General features: G+C 37.7%; 2 protein-coding genes across 2 annotated transcripts in view; both read right to left on the bottom strand.

The window, feature by feature from the left end:
- Nucleotides 1-14,660, bottom strand: part of LOC138146178 (NACHT, LRR and PYD domains-containing protein 10-like) — a 294,893-nt gene that overhangs the window by 276,348 nt on the left and 3,885 nt on the right. The gene's annotated exons all lie outside the window — the stretch shown is intronic.
- The window catches only part of CSMD2 (CUB and Sushi multiple domains 2), a 1,071,431-nt gene that overhangs the window by 228,713 nt on the left and 828,058 nt on the right, over nucleotides 1-14,660 (bottom strand). The window contains exon 29 of the mRNA XM_069067881.1: nucleotides 4,061-4,248. Coding sequence (XP_068923982.1) covers nucleotides 4,061-4,248 — 188 coding nt within the window. The remainder of the gene's footprint in view (nucleotides 1-4,060; nucleotides 4,249-14,660) is intronic.

Here is a 14,660-nt window from a genome sequence, read left to right on the forward strand (position 1 = left end):
TTTGTAAATTATAATTAGGATTTTGATTAATTCTCAAGTGTGGTAGTTTACAAATTATCTAGAAAAGCGAGATATCATTGCAAATATCAGGGCTTGGAAGAATGACAGTGTAGAAGAATTCAAGTACTGTTTCTTGTGATTATTTTATGTCATTTATTTCATTATAATAATACTGCATGATACTAGGTGACATTTACTTAGTGCTTTATGGTCATATATTATTTAATTTGATTTGATTCTCACAACGAAGAAGCGAGTTTCTGGATGATTTGAATACAATTATTATCATAACAATACTGTGGCATGATTTCAGACTCTCTTCTCAACCCCCATGCATTCCCTGCTTATTAGACAAGTATTATTATTCTTTTTTTCAAATGAGGAAATAGAAACTTAGAGAAATTATAACTACTGGAGTCAAATAGCTATTAAAAGACTTGAACCCTGTTCATCTGATACAAAATCAAATGAATGCTCTTTCCATTACATCACACTGGTTCTATTTGTTATCTGTATTAATTTCTATAGAAGAACTCATCCAACAGAAAGTTGAAATCAGAGATTTCTATTTTTGTTTTTATATTCCTAGAACCTAATAAAGTCTCTGACATAAAGAGGCACTTAAAAATGCTTGCTGAGTGAATGAAGGGAGAAAAAACAGACCAAATAGATGTGGCCAGCTTCTTCCCAGGCCTAAGTTATTCCCCTGGTGAGATGGGAGTATGGACTGTGAGGTGGAAATAGCACTGGACTGGAAACCAAGAAGCTTTGGTTCTAGGTCAGCCAGGAATTACTTGTATATCCACTCTCTGGCCCTCAGTTTTCTCCTCTGTAAAATGAGATATCAGATATCTCTAATGTACCCAAGATAATATTACCATTTCACCATTCTATATACATAATAAACAATGATGATAGCTATATTTCTGTCCCAGATGTTTTTGGTCTTGGAAAAGACATTAACTCTCTCTAGATCTCTGTTTTCCCTTCTGCCCAGAGGTCAGAATCAATTCCAACTTTTCTCCCTATAATCCCGAGAGGAAAGTTAAATGAGAAGGTGGGTTGGAACTGCTTGGTACACCTCAGCTTCAACATGAATTTACACATAGCTCAACATGTATTCACATTACTGTAAAATTTATTGTATTCATATCAACCAACCTTCTGCTCAAGAAATAATTACTAACCTGGAGGGGGATAACAGAATAGAATTTGTCAAATAGAACTTGTCGAAACCAACAGCAACATTGTGTCATGTGGTAAATAAAAAGAAGACTCTATTGATCCTCCATCAATGGAATATGTGTTTTGAATTGTATCTCCAATAGAATAGTTCAGATGCAATAAGACATAACTCCGATTCAACTGTCCTCAAAATGACAAGACAGCTAGACATAGCCTCTAGCTATTGTGGTTCCAGGTTTCTTTGTACAAAAGGCCATTAGACCCATGGGCTTAATATCAGAGAATTGCTATCCAGCCTCTGAGATAGATGTCTTGTACACCAACTCCACTCCTCATAAGTCCAGGGAATAGTCAAAAATATTTTTCTTACCAGTAATGTTCCAGTCTCACCAATCCCTTTATGAATGATTAACTTTTTTTAGGAAAGGTACAGGATCCCAAGTGATGTACCCACAATATCTTATGCTTTTTTCCTCCATGCTCAACTCCAATTTGTCAGGCACAGCTTCCACCACTGCTTCTACTACTGACCCTCTCAGACCCCTAGCTCTTGCTTGAGCTGGACATTATAAGTACCCTGTGATTGGCACCCAAAAGTCAGTGGAAGCATAGTCTTGGGGGGTAGGAAAGACAACACTTTTCCCCTAGAGAGATGGTTCCCACAACCTTCCCCTGACAACATACAAATGTACCACCAGAGGTCACAGCCCATTTGGCTTGGGAAATAGGACCCAGAACAAGAGTCATCCCACCTTTTCATGGACTCTCTCTCTAATCCCATGCTACAGAAAAAACTATGAGGTAAATGAAAGAGCACTAGACTCAAGAGTCAAAAGACTTGGGTTCAAGTACTACTTCTAATAGTTTAATATAATAGGCAAATCCCTTCATTTCTTTAGCCTCAGTATCCACAACTATAAAATGAGGGCAATTATACTTCCATTCCTTACCTTTTTAAGGCTATTTATTGCAAAGATCAAATTAAATAATATACATGAAGCACTTTGTAACAATAAAATACTATCTTAAAGTAAGCAATGATGATGATGATGATGATGATGGCTGCTGCCTACTTCCTTGAAGCTTAGGCTACAGAAAAAGAAAAGAATAATCTGGCCTTCCATTCAGTACACAAGGGATAGAGCCCTGCCCAGCAAAAGGATATGGTGATGACCTGAATTACTGATTCAATTGGGAAAGGAAAACAAGAATCTTTGTTGCCATTCAAATCCAAAGAAGTGAGGCATTGACATGAACTTGCCAGCCACAGAGATGTGGGCTATACATTGGGGGACTTCACAGAAAGAAAATGAGCCAGCATGGCAGGGAGAGGGATGCCAATAAGTAGGTCCAGACTAAAGATCACACATTCTATTTAGGAACAAAACAATGAGATATCAGTTCTTGGTTAAAAATACAGTGTGACATATGACCAGCTTCCTGAACCTGTCTGGCCATAAAATTGGGGAATGTGCCAAACATAACTATAGCAAGGAAAAAAATTATTAATCATCTGCTTGTTGTTTCTCATTTAGGAAGAAAGAAATATTATCATATGCACCTAAAAGTATGTTATATGTATATTCTGGGAAACTGAGAGGACTATGGGGTCAAATAAGAAAGACAAGGACACATCAGGGCCTTCTTTCTAAGAACTGATGTGGAAGGATACAGAAGGTACCATTAGTGCAAAATGGATGCAAATGGATCCAAAATGTTGGGAACATGAAACTCATGATGGAAGCCAATGTGGCTGGGAAAAAAGGAAGAAATATTGGAAGAGGATTTTTGGAGGTAATGGCAAGAAAATAGGAAAAAATCAATAAAGAAGATACAAAAAAATTGAAAAGAGCAGGGAAATGGTAGCTCCTCTGGAGAACAAGAAACAAGAGGGGATCCTGAGTCTTCAGATAGCACAGATTTAATTGTCTCAGAGAGAAATGGCCAAGGAAGGCAAACCTCTGTTTTCTAAGGAAAGGAAAGGGCTAAGAGAAGTAGAATAACAATTCTAGTGCAGATGTTTATAGGAGAGCTTCAGGTGACAGAAACAGAGGAATGGAGCAGCACTGGAACAAATATATATGAGAAGAGCAGAAAAAAGAGTCAAAGGTGAAAAGAGGAGAAGGAATTTGAAAGAAATCACAAAAGACTAATAAAACCCACCCAAAGGCAGGATAGAAAAGAAACAGAATCATGTACTACCAAACATACGCAGGGCTCAGGCTGTAGCTAAACTAGAGACATGGGAGAAGAGAAAGGGGAGAAAATCCAAGACCACTGTATTTATGTGTAATTAGAACATATATGTGTTTTGGCTGTGCTAGGTGAAGAAAGAACTGAGGACATGGAACTCAGAAATATAAAGAAGATTAGAGACAGAATGTAATGTTACACTTACCAGTAGCATGGCTATGGTACCCTGAGTGTGTGGGCAGGAGACAGGATGTGGTTCCAAAGGAAGCTGATGTGCCTTTTGATTGAGACAGTTTCTCACTTGTCTCCAAGAGGAAGTTCCTTCCTGAGTCAGAAAGGTCCAGGCCTAAAAAGTCAAGGGAACTGCCCAAGTGTCCCTGCTGTTTTCTTGGGAAGGGACACTACAAACTGCACAGATATATAATATAACTGGAAGGGACTTCAGTGATTAACTGTTTCAACCCCCTCATTTTCATTTTACTGAGGCCTACGAAGAAGTGACTTGCCTAAGAAAACAGCTAGTTAATGGTAGAACCCAAATGTCTGAATTCCAAGCTACAGCTCTTTCCTCTATGACACAATGACTGCCACTCCCACCCCCCCCCATCACCACCCCTATCCTCCCTTTGGTCTAGTGTCTTTGGAAACTATGGCTAACCCCTCCTAATATCTGCTTCATTACCTGTGTAATCGATGACGAAGCCCAAATTGCTCACAGATGCATCACTACGGAAGGCCAGGAATAAGCTGTTGCTGCTGCTCTCAATGCGCTCTGGGAGCTGAGAGCCATAGAAACTCCCAATCAGGGGGCTATGGGAGTCCAACCCATCATAGATGTGAAGAAAGTCATAGCCAGGTTCCAAGTTAAAGCTGAGGGAATAAACAGAACCCCCATCACCCACCAGAGGTCAAATAAAAATGTCATAAAAGACATTCTGAGAATAAGAATAATAATAAAAGCTCACATTCATATAGTGCTTTGCAATTCACAAAGTGCTTTGAGTACATCTTCTCATTTTATATGTGTCAAGGGCCCAACATCTGTTCAGACTTTGGTCCCTATCTCAGGAAAGAGAGGAAATCTGAACACTGGAAAAATGTACCATAGTTCCTATCCTTCTCTTTTCCTCCCCCCTGTCTCTCCCACACAAATACATGCAGAAGACTCTGGGAGGTATATACACTCAACCTCTTTCCACCCAATTAGATCAGGAGAGGGGGCTCTACCACCTGATATGGATACTGAAAAGTTCAGGGCAAATGACGATGATCTTCTCCAAAAAGAAGAAAACTCAATCTGTGAGAGACTCTTCCAAGGAGGGAAGGACTAATGTCTACAATATGCTTCACATCTCTCCCTCCTGGGTTCTCATTCTCTATGCCACCCTACCTCTTTCTAGACTCTCTAGAGCTTATCTGGGTTCTGTACCCATTACACACTTCCTGTTGCTCCTTTAGCCTGTCTGTCCTGACCAATAAGTGAGAGGAGAGACTTTTTCATTAACACCTTTTATTTATAGTTCAACAAAGGCCAAGTTAGTTTTCTAAGACAACATTTACCAAGAAACAAAGAGAAAAAAACCACAAAAGCAAAGAAATAAATGAGTCTCTCGAGGTGGCTAAAACTCCAGTCACAAGCTCAATTCAATTTAACAAACATTTATTAATGATATATAACAGTACGTAGTTCTTTTTGATTCTTCTTGCCTTCTCAATGGGTAGAAGAAGGGGTGGAGAGAGGGAAACAGTATGGAACTGAAAATAAAAATAAAATTGCATTTACAAAAACATCATTAAGTGTCTACTATATGTAAAGTACTGTATGTAGACATTGAAATTTACAGGTGAAAACTGGAATAAAGCTAGTCCTCAAAGAATTTACAAATAGGCAAGGAGTCATGTATTATAAGTACCTGAGCTGAGCCTTAAAGAAAGAGATAGATTTCAACAAGGAAAAATGAGGAAGTGAATATATTTCATGAATAAAGAAAGGCCTTCACAAATGCAAAGATGTAAAAGGATGTAAAATGAAATTGGGGAACTGTAGTCCAGTTTGGCTGGAATATAAACAGCATAAAGGAAACTAGTGTGACATAAGACTAGAAGAATAGTTTGGAGATAGACTGGTATATGATCTTGAATGCCAAGCTGAGTTTGTAATTTTAATGGCAGACAACAAAAAACTTGTTTTTGAGTAGAGAACTGAATTAGTCAAACGTGGATATTAGGAAGATTCCTTTGGCAGCTGTGTGAACAATGGATTAAAGGGGAAGATTATGGAGAGAAAAACCAATTAGGAATTTATGATGATGCAGGCAAGATGCTTGAGGTCATCTGGGTAGTGGCAGTGAAACTGGAAAGAAGGGGATAGATACAAAAAAGGTTGTGGGGGGAGTAGAATCAACAGGACTCAGCAGTTGCTTGAATGTGGGAGGTAAAGGAAAAATAAAGTTCAGTTATATAGATGGTATGAGCCTGGGTGACTCTCAAAAGAGGGTAGTACCATCTGAAAAAATAGGGAAGTTAGGAGAGGCGGGTTTCGCGGAGATGATGATTCACTAAATTTGTACATAGTGAATCTGAGGTGACATCAAGGTGCTCTAGTCGAGACCTGGTTCTCATTGGTCAGCAGAGTTTATTGGAAACCCAGTACCTGATTTCTCTCCCTCAGACCTTAACCTTGTATACCCATCTACTTCTTTTCTTTATCTTCCCATTCCTATTGCCCTACTTCAGGCCTAAGAGAATAACTTCAAAATGAGTATCCCTACTTCCAGCTTTTCATATCTCTAATTCCTTGCAACAACTGTCAAATTAATCTTCCTAAAACAACGTTTTGATTATATCCATGCATCCCGACCCTACCCTACCCTACATCCTACTCAAATACCTTCAATGTCCCTTTATTAAATAACATGAAAAAAAGAAAAGTATAAACTTCTAAGCCTGGCATTCAATGTCTTCCCCAATCTGGAGCATACCTTTTGAGCTATAACTCTCATTATTGCTCTAAACTAACTCTACAGCCTATGCCAAATGGGTCCAGCTAGATAACAATTCATCTTAAGAAGATCTGGAGGTAATAGTAGACTGCCATCTCAATATGAATCAACAACGATAATTGTGCTCTCAAGGGTAACAGTGGCCAAAAAAGGAATTAATGGTCCTGCTGTACTCTGACATAGTCAGGCTATGACTTGAGTTCTGTGCTCAGTTTGGGACCTTATAAGGTCATTGATAAGATGGAGGGTTTCCAAAGTTCAGTAATCGGAATGACGAAAAGACCCAAGACCCAAGACCAATGACGAAAAGACCCTCCTTCCATGTGAGAAATGGTTGAAAGAAAAGATGTTTAGTTTGTATGAGAGGGCTTACTTTATCTATCTTGTAGTAATTAAAGCGCTCTTTATGCAGAAGAGAAATCTAATTGGCACCACAAAACAGAAATAAAAGTAATATACACAAGGTGAAGAAGGGACAGATTTAGGATCAAACTAATAAATTAGAGGTATCCAAAATGGAATGAGCTTTTTGGGGAGGTATTGCTTCCTCCTCAGTAATGGGTTTTTTTTATTAGTTGTAATGGGGATTCTTGATCAGACACTTGTTAGACCCAATATCCATTGAGATCAAGTAGACTGGATCCAAAGCTTGAAGACTAAAATGGCCATAAAACTGCAGAAAGTTCTGTAAATCTAGCTCCTCCTCCTCCCATTTCTGTTTGTTATAACAGCACCATCTTCTTTGTCAACAAAGTATCTAATCTTCAGAGTCATCTTTGGCTCCTCACATGTCCCTGCCCCCATATACAATTAATTGCTAAATTTTATCTTGTGTTTTCTTTATAGCCACCAATCTAGTCTAGTGTTTTATTTTTTGTTGCCTACTCTATTGTAAGAGCTTCCTTTAGACTCTCACCCCTGAAATCCAATCTCCACACTCTATTAATCTTCCTAAAACCCCAATTTGCACATGTTACCTTCTTCTTTAAAACCTTTAAAAGCACTGCTATGTTGCCACCAATACAAAGTCTAAACTTTTCGACCAAGGTGCCATGTAATATAGCTGCCACAATAAACTTTTATTAAGTTCCTATTGTGTGTAGCATGCTGTGTTGGATACATAATTCCCACCCTTAAAGATCTTACCATTTATTTTGTTTTGTTTAGCCTCATTGTCTACCTACAATAAACTTTTATTAAATTCCTGTTGCAAGTAGCATACTGTGTTGGATACATAGTTCCCACCCTTAAAGATCTTACCATTTGGTTTTTTTTTTTGTGTGTTTTTTTTTTTAGCCTCAGTGTCTACCTACAATAAACTTTTATTAAATTTCTGCTGTGTATAGTATACTGTGTTGGACACAGAGTCCCTATCCTTAAAGATCTTACTATATTAGTTTTCCTAGCTTCATTGTCTACCTCTCCCCACAAGTATTCTATACTTTGGTCAGACTCAACTACGCTGTGTATTTCCACCACTGAACCTTTTCTAGTGTCACAGAATCATAGGACCTTTAAATTAGAAGGGGCCTCTAGTCCACTTCAGACTTGAGCAGAATTGCCCTTTACAATTTTGCTCACAAATTATCATCTAGACTCCAATGAAGGGAAATCCCTCACCTCACTCATGTTTACAGCAGTTCCCTGATCTACCAATCTAACTACTCTGTCAAAAAATAAAATTAAGTCACTCTGGTGTAATCTGTTTGTGATGAAGCCACACTGACCCTTTGTACTCCCCAATTCCTTTTCTAAATAAATATTTATTCATGAATCATTCCTTTAATAATGTTCTAAAATTTTGTGAGCAAATAAAGTCAATTTCATTGTCCTATATTTTTCAGACTCTAACCTCTTTCCTTTTTTGAAAATGTTGACTGATCATGGTACAGTAACCATAACCAACAGTCCTTACAGCAACCTGAGATGTAATTCATCTGGATATAATGACCTGAAATTCATCCTGGGGCGCCATTGTAAGGAGGAGCCTAGGCTAGTCCACCTTTATTCCCCTCCCACCTGCACTTCCAACTTTCTGGGCATTAATACTATTGCTGGGTACCTTGCCCTATCCTCCTTTACACCTCTCTCCCCTTCCAGCTCCCTTTTGTGTACTGTCTTCCCCTATTAGATTGCAAGCTCTCTGAGGGAAACGTCTTTATTTTGCCTGTATTTGTATTCTGAATACATATGATAGTGATTGGCACACAGTAAATATTTAATAAATGCTTGTTGCCTTGAAATCACTGAGGGCAGCTAGGTGTCCTCTTACTATATCAATTCAATTATATTCAGCACATGTTTATTAAGTACATGATATGTACTATTCTAGGGGCTTGGTGGGGGCGGGAATCAGAAGAGAGTGGGGCAGCAACAAAGATGTTGATTAGAGTAAGTCCTTGCTTTCACAGAGCTGAGTAAAAGATCTAAGACACAAATAACTAACCAGCTCCCAGCATAGTGTCTGGCTCATTCATAGAAAGCACTTAAAAGCTTATTAAATTGAACTGAAATATAACATAATGAAGTTATAAAATCTGTAAAAAGGTACAGTGTGTAATTGGGACCCAAAAGAGGTAGAGAATACATTCAACTTCATATCAAGAAAGGCTTCTGGCACTTGATCTGAAGAAAGAATAGGATTTTACCAGACGGACAAGTAGATAAGGGATTTTTTTGGGTAGTATTTGCTTGGACAAGTCTCATGTTTATTTGGTTTTCTGTGCTAGTGAAAATGATCTTCAAAATAAAAAGAGCAAAAATGTTTCAGAAGGAGTTGAAACCCAAGTTAAGTAGTCTTCCTTTCCTCTACCCTTGTATCCCTTTTCCTCTTGTCCTACTACCATTGATGCCCTGACATTCCTCAGTCCTGGGATGCCATCACCCCTTGCTTTCTCTTTCCTATTTCCAAAATGAAACACAAGATGAGTGACTGCACCCCACTACAAATTAATACTGTCTCAATTTAATGTGGCCCCCCACTCCTACGCAACAATCCTTTTATCCTTTCCTGAATGACTATTTTGAACAGATCCTGCTCAGAATCTTCTTGCTCCTTAAGCCTTCATTCCCAAGGATCTAATCAGATGACCTGTCTTCCTACCTATAAAATCAAAACCATTCATAGTGTAGTCTCTCCATTCCACCCCTTAAAGTCCCTCTACAACTTCATCTGTCTTGCTCTATTCTCTAAAGAAGTGTCCTTCTTTTGCTTTCTCAAGGTGAAAACCTATTCTTATGCTTTTAATCTTATCCCCTTGAGAGTTCCCCCAGATGATCATTCCCTCCTTCAAATTCATTTTCAGGCTCTCCCTTATCTACCAACTTCTTCTTTGCTGCCTAGACACATAAACAGAATTTTCCCATTCTTTAAAACAAAACAAACATAAAAACTTTCACTTTCCCCTGTCATTCTTTCAAGCTGCTATACTATATTTCTTCTCTCTTCTAATTCTTTGCCCTACCTTTCACCTCCTTTGCACCCACTCACTTCTCAAGTTATATTCTGGTTTTCCATCCTATCACTCCATTGAAATTTCATTCTCCCTGATTTCCAAGATGATCTCAATTGTTAAAACCAATGCTTTTTTGTGAATTTGGATCCCCCTTGACCACTCCCTTCTCCTGGATACTCACTTCTCCCTTAACTTCCATTATTGCTGTCCCTTGCTTTTGTTTATATCTCCTAACTTGGACCCGCTAACCTTTCAGTGCCCTTTGCTAGGTCGTTATCCATCTTCCACTCCCAAGTGGCCCCTCTTCTATATATTTTCACCCTCAGCATACAAATCAATCCCCATGGGTTCAATTACCATACCTCTACCTATAACTACTAAATCTATATATCCAACTTCAACCTCTTTCCTAAATTTTGGTTCCACATCATCAATTTTCTGTAGGTGGACATCTCCACCTGGATTTGAATCTCAAATTCAACATTTCCAAAATGGAACTCATCACCTTTACTCCTAAATTGATCCCTCCTCCAAATGTGACTATTTCTACTTAGGGCACCAGAATTCTCAAATTTTCTCATCACTAATTAGTCAACTCTACCTCCATGCTATCTCTTACTCTGGTCCCTTTAACTACTCTTAGTTCAAGGGCTTACCACTTCTAGCCTGAACTAATGAAATAGCCACCTAGATCCAAACCACCCTCCATTCAGGGCACAAGTCTTATCTAAGGCAGACAAATGAAACGGATCTCCTATTTTCTCTAGGATAAATTAAAAATTCCCCAGATGAGTCACTCAGGGAAAAAATATTTATCAAGCTCTTTTCAAGGTCATAATTATCATTATGATAAAGATCTACTGATAAAAAGAAAAGTGAAAGTCAGTCCTGGCTCTCAAGGAGCTCTAAGTCTAACAGGGGAGAAAAATATGCAAGCATTTGAAAACTGCTACTTTTAGATAAATTGGAACTAATTAGCAGAGAGGAAGCACTAGAATTAAGAGGAATCAGGACAGATATCCTGTAGACTAGTGTTTAAAAGCCCTCCATAATTTGGCTTCAAATTGCCTATCTAGACTTATTTTGTTGTTAAGTTGTTTTCAGTTATGTCTGACTCTTCATAAGTTGGGGGTGGGACGGAGTTGGGTTTTCTAGGCAATGATACTAGAATGGTTTGACATTTCCTTCTCAGTTCATTTTACAGATGAGGAAAGTGAAGCAAACAGGGTTAAATGACTTGCCCCTGGTCGCATAGCTAGTAAGTGTCTTACTCTCAAATATTACATTCTAAACCAGAGGTTCCCAAACTTCTTTGGCCTACCATTCCCTTTGAAAAAAAGAAAATTACTCACTGTCTTCTTGTAAATCTACTCTATTTAACTCTTTAATATTTTTTTTAAAATTTGCATCATTCCAAAAAATGTAAATTAAAAAAAAAAGACACATCTTAAACTTAATAATTCATTGTAAATTGGTGGGGTTTTCCTGCATTGAAATTTTGACGATGCAATACTGCATCATGTAATTGTATAATATCTTATTGTAAACAAGTCGTTATAGGCACATACTCCTGCCAATGCATGCTGGACTTTCTGACAACGGGTGACATGCTCACTTGCCAACACTTGCTTCTTAAGATCTGTTCAGGACTTGACCACTGATCACTGATCAGTTATAACTTGCATTTTGTGTGTTTATTTGGAAAATAATGGGATCACTACAATTCTAACTCTGTTACACAACAAATGAAAGATGTACAGTTTTTCACAATTTTCTTATCTTCTTTTCTTATGCTTCCACTGCCCCCTTATTTTTATTCAATGCCCCCTAATTGCACCTGAGTTTACTACCAGCCCTCCATTGTTCCAGTGCCCTGAAAGAGGTGGTATCACTCACTTTGGGAACCTATGTATCTAGACAAAATGGAATTGTAGCACTTTTCTTAAACTGATATTTAATTTCCCATCACTATGCATTTGAACAAGTCTTTCTGATACTAAAATGTACTGCGTACTCAGCTCTGCCCTTCCAAATCTTTCATGGGCTCAATTTATGTACTGCCTCCTGAATGAAATCTCTGAGCCCTCTTATCAGGGGTTCTTAACCTCTAAACTTAGTTGGAAAATAAAATGACAAACATATTTCAATATAATTGACTCCCTTCATAATCCTATATATTTTTTGTATTTAAAAATAATATTCTGGGACAGTTAAGTGGTACAGTGGATAGAGCACCCTAGAGTCAGTCAGGAGGACCTGAGATCAAATCCAGCTTTAGACAATAGCTATGTGACCCAAGGCAAGTCACTTAACTCACTGTCTCCCTCCTTCCAAAACTAGTAACAGTACCTTATTTGGAGAAAGGGCACAAAAGTTTCACCAGACTGTCAAAGGTTCAGTTATACTGTGGGAATCCCACTATCCCTGGTAATGCTGGCTTCTAAATACGATTTCTCTGCACATGCTGTGCACCTCTCTAAGTGACTGTAAATGCCTTGAAGGCAGGGATGGTTCAGCATGCTGCCTTTCACAAGATATACACCTGAATGAGATTTATGGCATTGAACCGAGAGAACAGTTACTGAATTTGAAACAGTTGGGTGGGTAATTAGGTAAGAAGTCAATACAAGCAGAGTAGGACTGTTTGAGTAGCAGTGAGGGCTCAAATGACATTAGACACCAAAAACTGATAGCAGGTGAAATAAGTTTGATTGCATTTTTATTGCTGTTCTGTTGTTTTGAATCTTATCTGACTCTCTTTGTCCTCTTTAGGGGTTTTCTTTGCAAAGATACAGGAGTATTCACCAGTCCCTTCTCCAGCTCATTTTACAAATGGCAAAACTGAGGCAAATACTTTAAGCCCAGGGTCACATGGCTGGTACGTGTCTGAATTCAGATCTTACTGACTCTAGGCCCAGCACTCTATCCATAGAGCCATCTAGAAAGGCCACACTTTGGATTTCAAAATTCTCCTAACTTCTGTGAGCTCAAGTACTTGTTGATCACTTAAATTGAGGTTCTTAATCTGAGGTCCATGGACTAATATATTTTAGGGAGCCCATAAAATTGGATGAGAAAAAATTACATTATTATTTTCACTAAACATTAACTATAATTTAGCATTTCCTTCAATTATTGAAAAACATTATTTTGAAAAAAGGTCAATAGATTTTTGCCAGACTACCAAAGTAGTTCATGCTTTAGACCAACTCTCCTTATGTTCTACCTCTCCCACCTTTTCTTCTGAACCAGCTTTTTGTCCTCACCTTAATATCTAGTCTTTGGTTTCTTCCTTTTATCCTAATCCTCTACTTTGTCATTAGTTTCCTTCTATTGCCTAGTCACCAGGGCAGATCATTTTGACACCGACCTTCCTCCACATCTTGTATGCCAATCTCCAACCCTGAGTCACTCCTGACCATCTATATCTTCTGTTCTCAACTCTAGGCTGCTAAGCATTACTAAATATGAGGAGAAATCATGCTGTCTAACCTCAACTCAGTCCTTTTCACTGCCAAGTAATGGTTTTTATTCATCTCACAATGACTATCATATTTCCCATGGTATCTGCTACAAACTTTTCCTGACCTCTTGAATATCTCAATTCCAGTTTCTCACAAACAAGTGTTCCCCTCCCCCCCCCACCCCTCTTCTGAAAGGATTGAGACAATTTTGCTCTGTTCCACCTTAAAATATTTTGTGGTGCAACCTATTTCTAGCTCAAAATTTCTCTGTCACTTACCTACCTTCTTTTCCCTCAAAGGATGAAACAGGCCCTTTGGCTACATTGGTTTTATTTATACAAAACCTTTTTAATTTAATGTAATCAAAATTATTGATTTTATATCCTACAATGCACTCTACCTGTTGTTTACTCATAAATTCTTCTATCTAAAAGTCTGATTAATATGGTCCATGTTCTTCTAATTTACTTCTGTATCTCCCTTTATATCTAGGTCAAGTAAAGGTGTAAATATTGGTCTATACCCAGTTTATGCCAGATTGCTTTCCAGTTCCCCCAACAATTTTTACAAAACAGTGAATTCTTATTCCCAAAGCTTAAATCTTTACATCCGTTAAATACAAGGTTACTATAATCATTAACTACCATGCATTGTATGTCTACTCTTTTTCACTGATCCACTTTTCTACTTCTTGGCCAATAACAGAAAATTTTGGTAATTACTGCCATAGTTTAAGATATGATACTACTAAACCTCCTTTCATATTTTCCTAATAATTTCTTTGATATTCTTGACCTTTTGTTTTTCTTTTTCCTTCTTTCTTTTTTTTTTTTTTTGCTTTTTGGAGTATAATTGGGGTCAAGTGACTTGCCCAAGGTCACATGGCTAGTTTTTGTGTTAAGTGTCTGAGGCTACATTTGAATTCAGGTCCTCCTGACTCCAGGGCCAGTGCTCTATTCACTGTGCCACCTAGCCACCCCAACCTTTTGTTTTTCTAAATGAATTCTGTTATTATTTTTCTATACCGATAAAATTAATTGGGATATCATTGGATGTATACATTAATATTCATAACATTGTCATTGTATTATAGTAACTCTGCCCACCCACGGATAATTAATATTTTTCCAATTATTTAAATCTAACTTCATGTGTATAAAAAGTATTTTGGCAGGTATACTCCCAGGTATTTTGTGCTGTCTATAGTTATTTTAAATGGGGTATTTCTTTACTATCTCTTCTTGCAGGATTGTTGATATACAGAAATATTGATGACTTATGTGAGTTTATTTTATAAAAATTATTTTATAGGTTATATTTGTTTTTATATTTGCATTTATAATTTATATTTATTATTTTAT

Source organism: Petaurus breviceps, unplaced genomic scaffold (genome assembly GCF_028583685.1).
Source record: "Petaurus breviceps papuanus isolate PSGF00001 unplaced genomic scaffold, PetGlider_PUasm1.0 90760, whole genome shotgun sequence".
Lineage (NCBI taxonomy): Eukaryota > Metazoa > Chordata > Mammalia > Diprotodontia > Petauridae > Petaurus > Petaurus breviceps.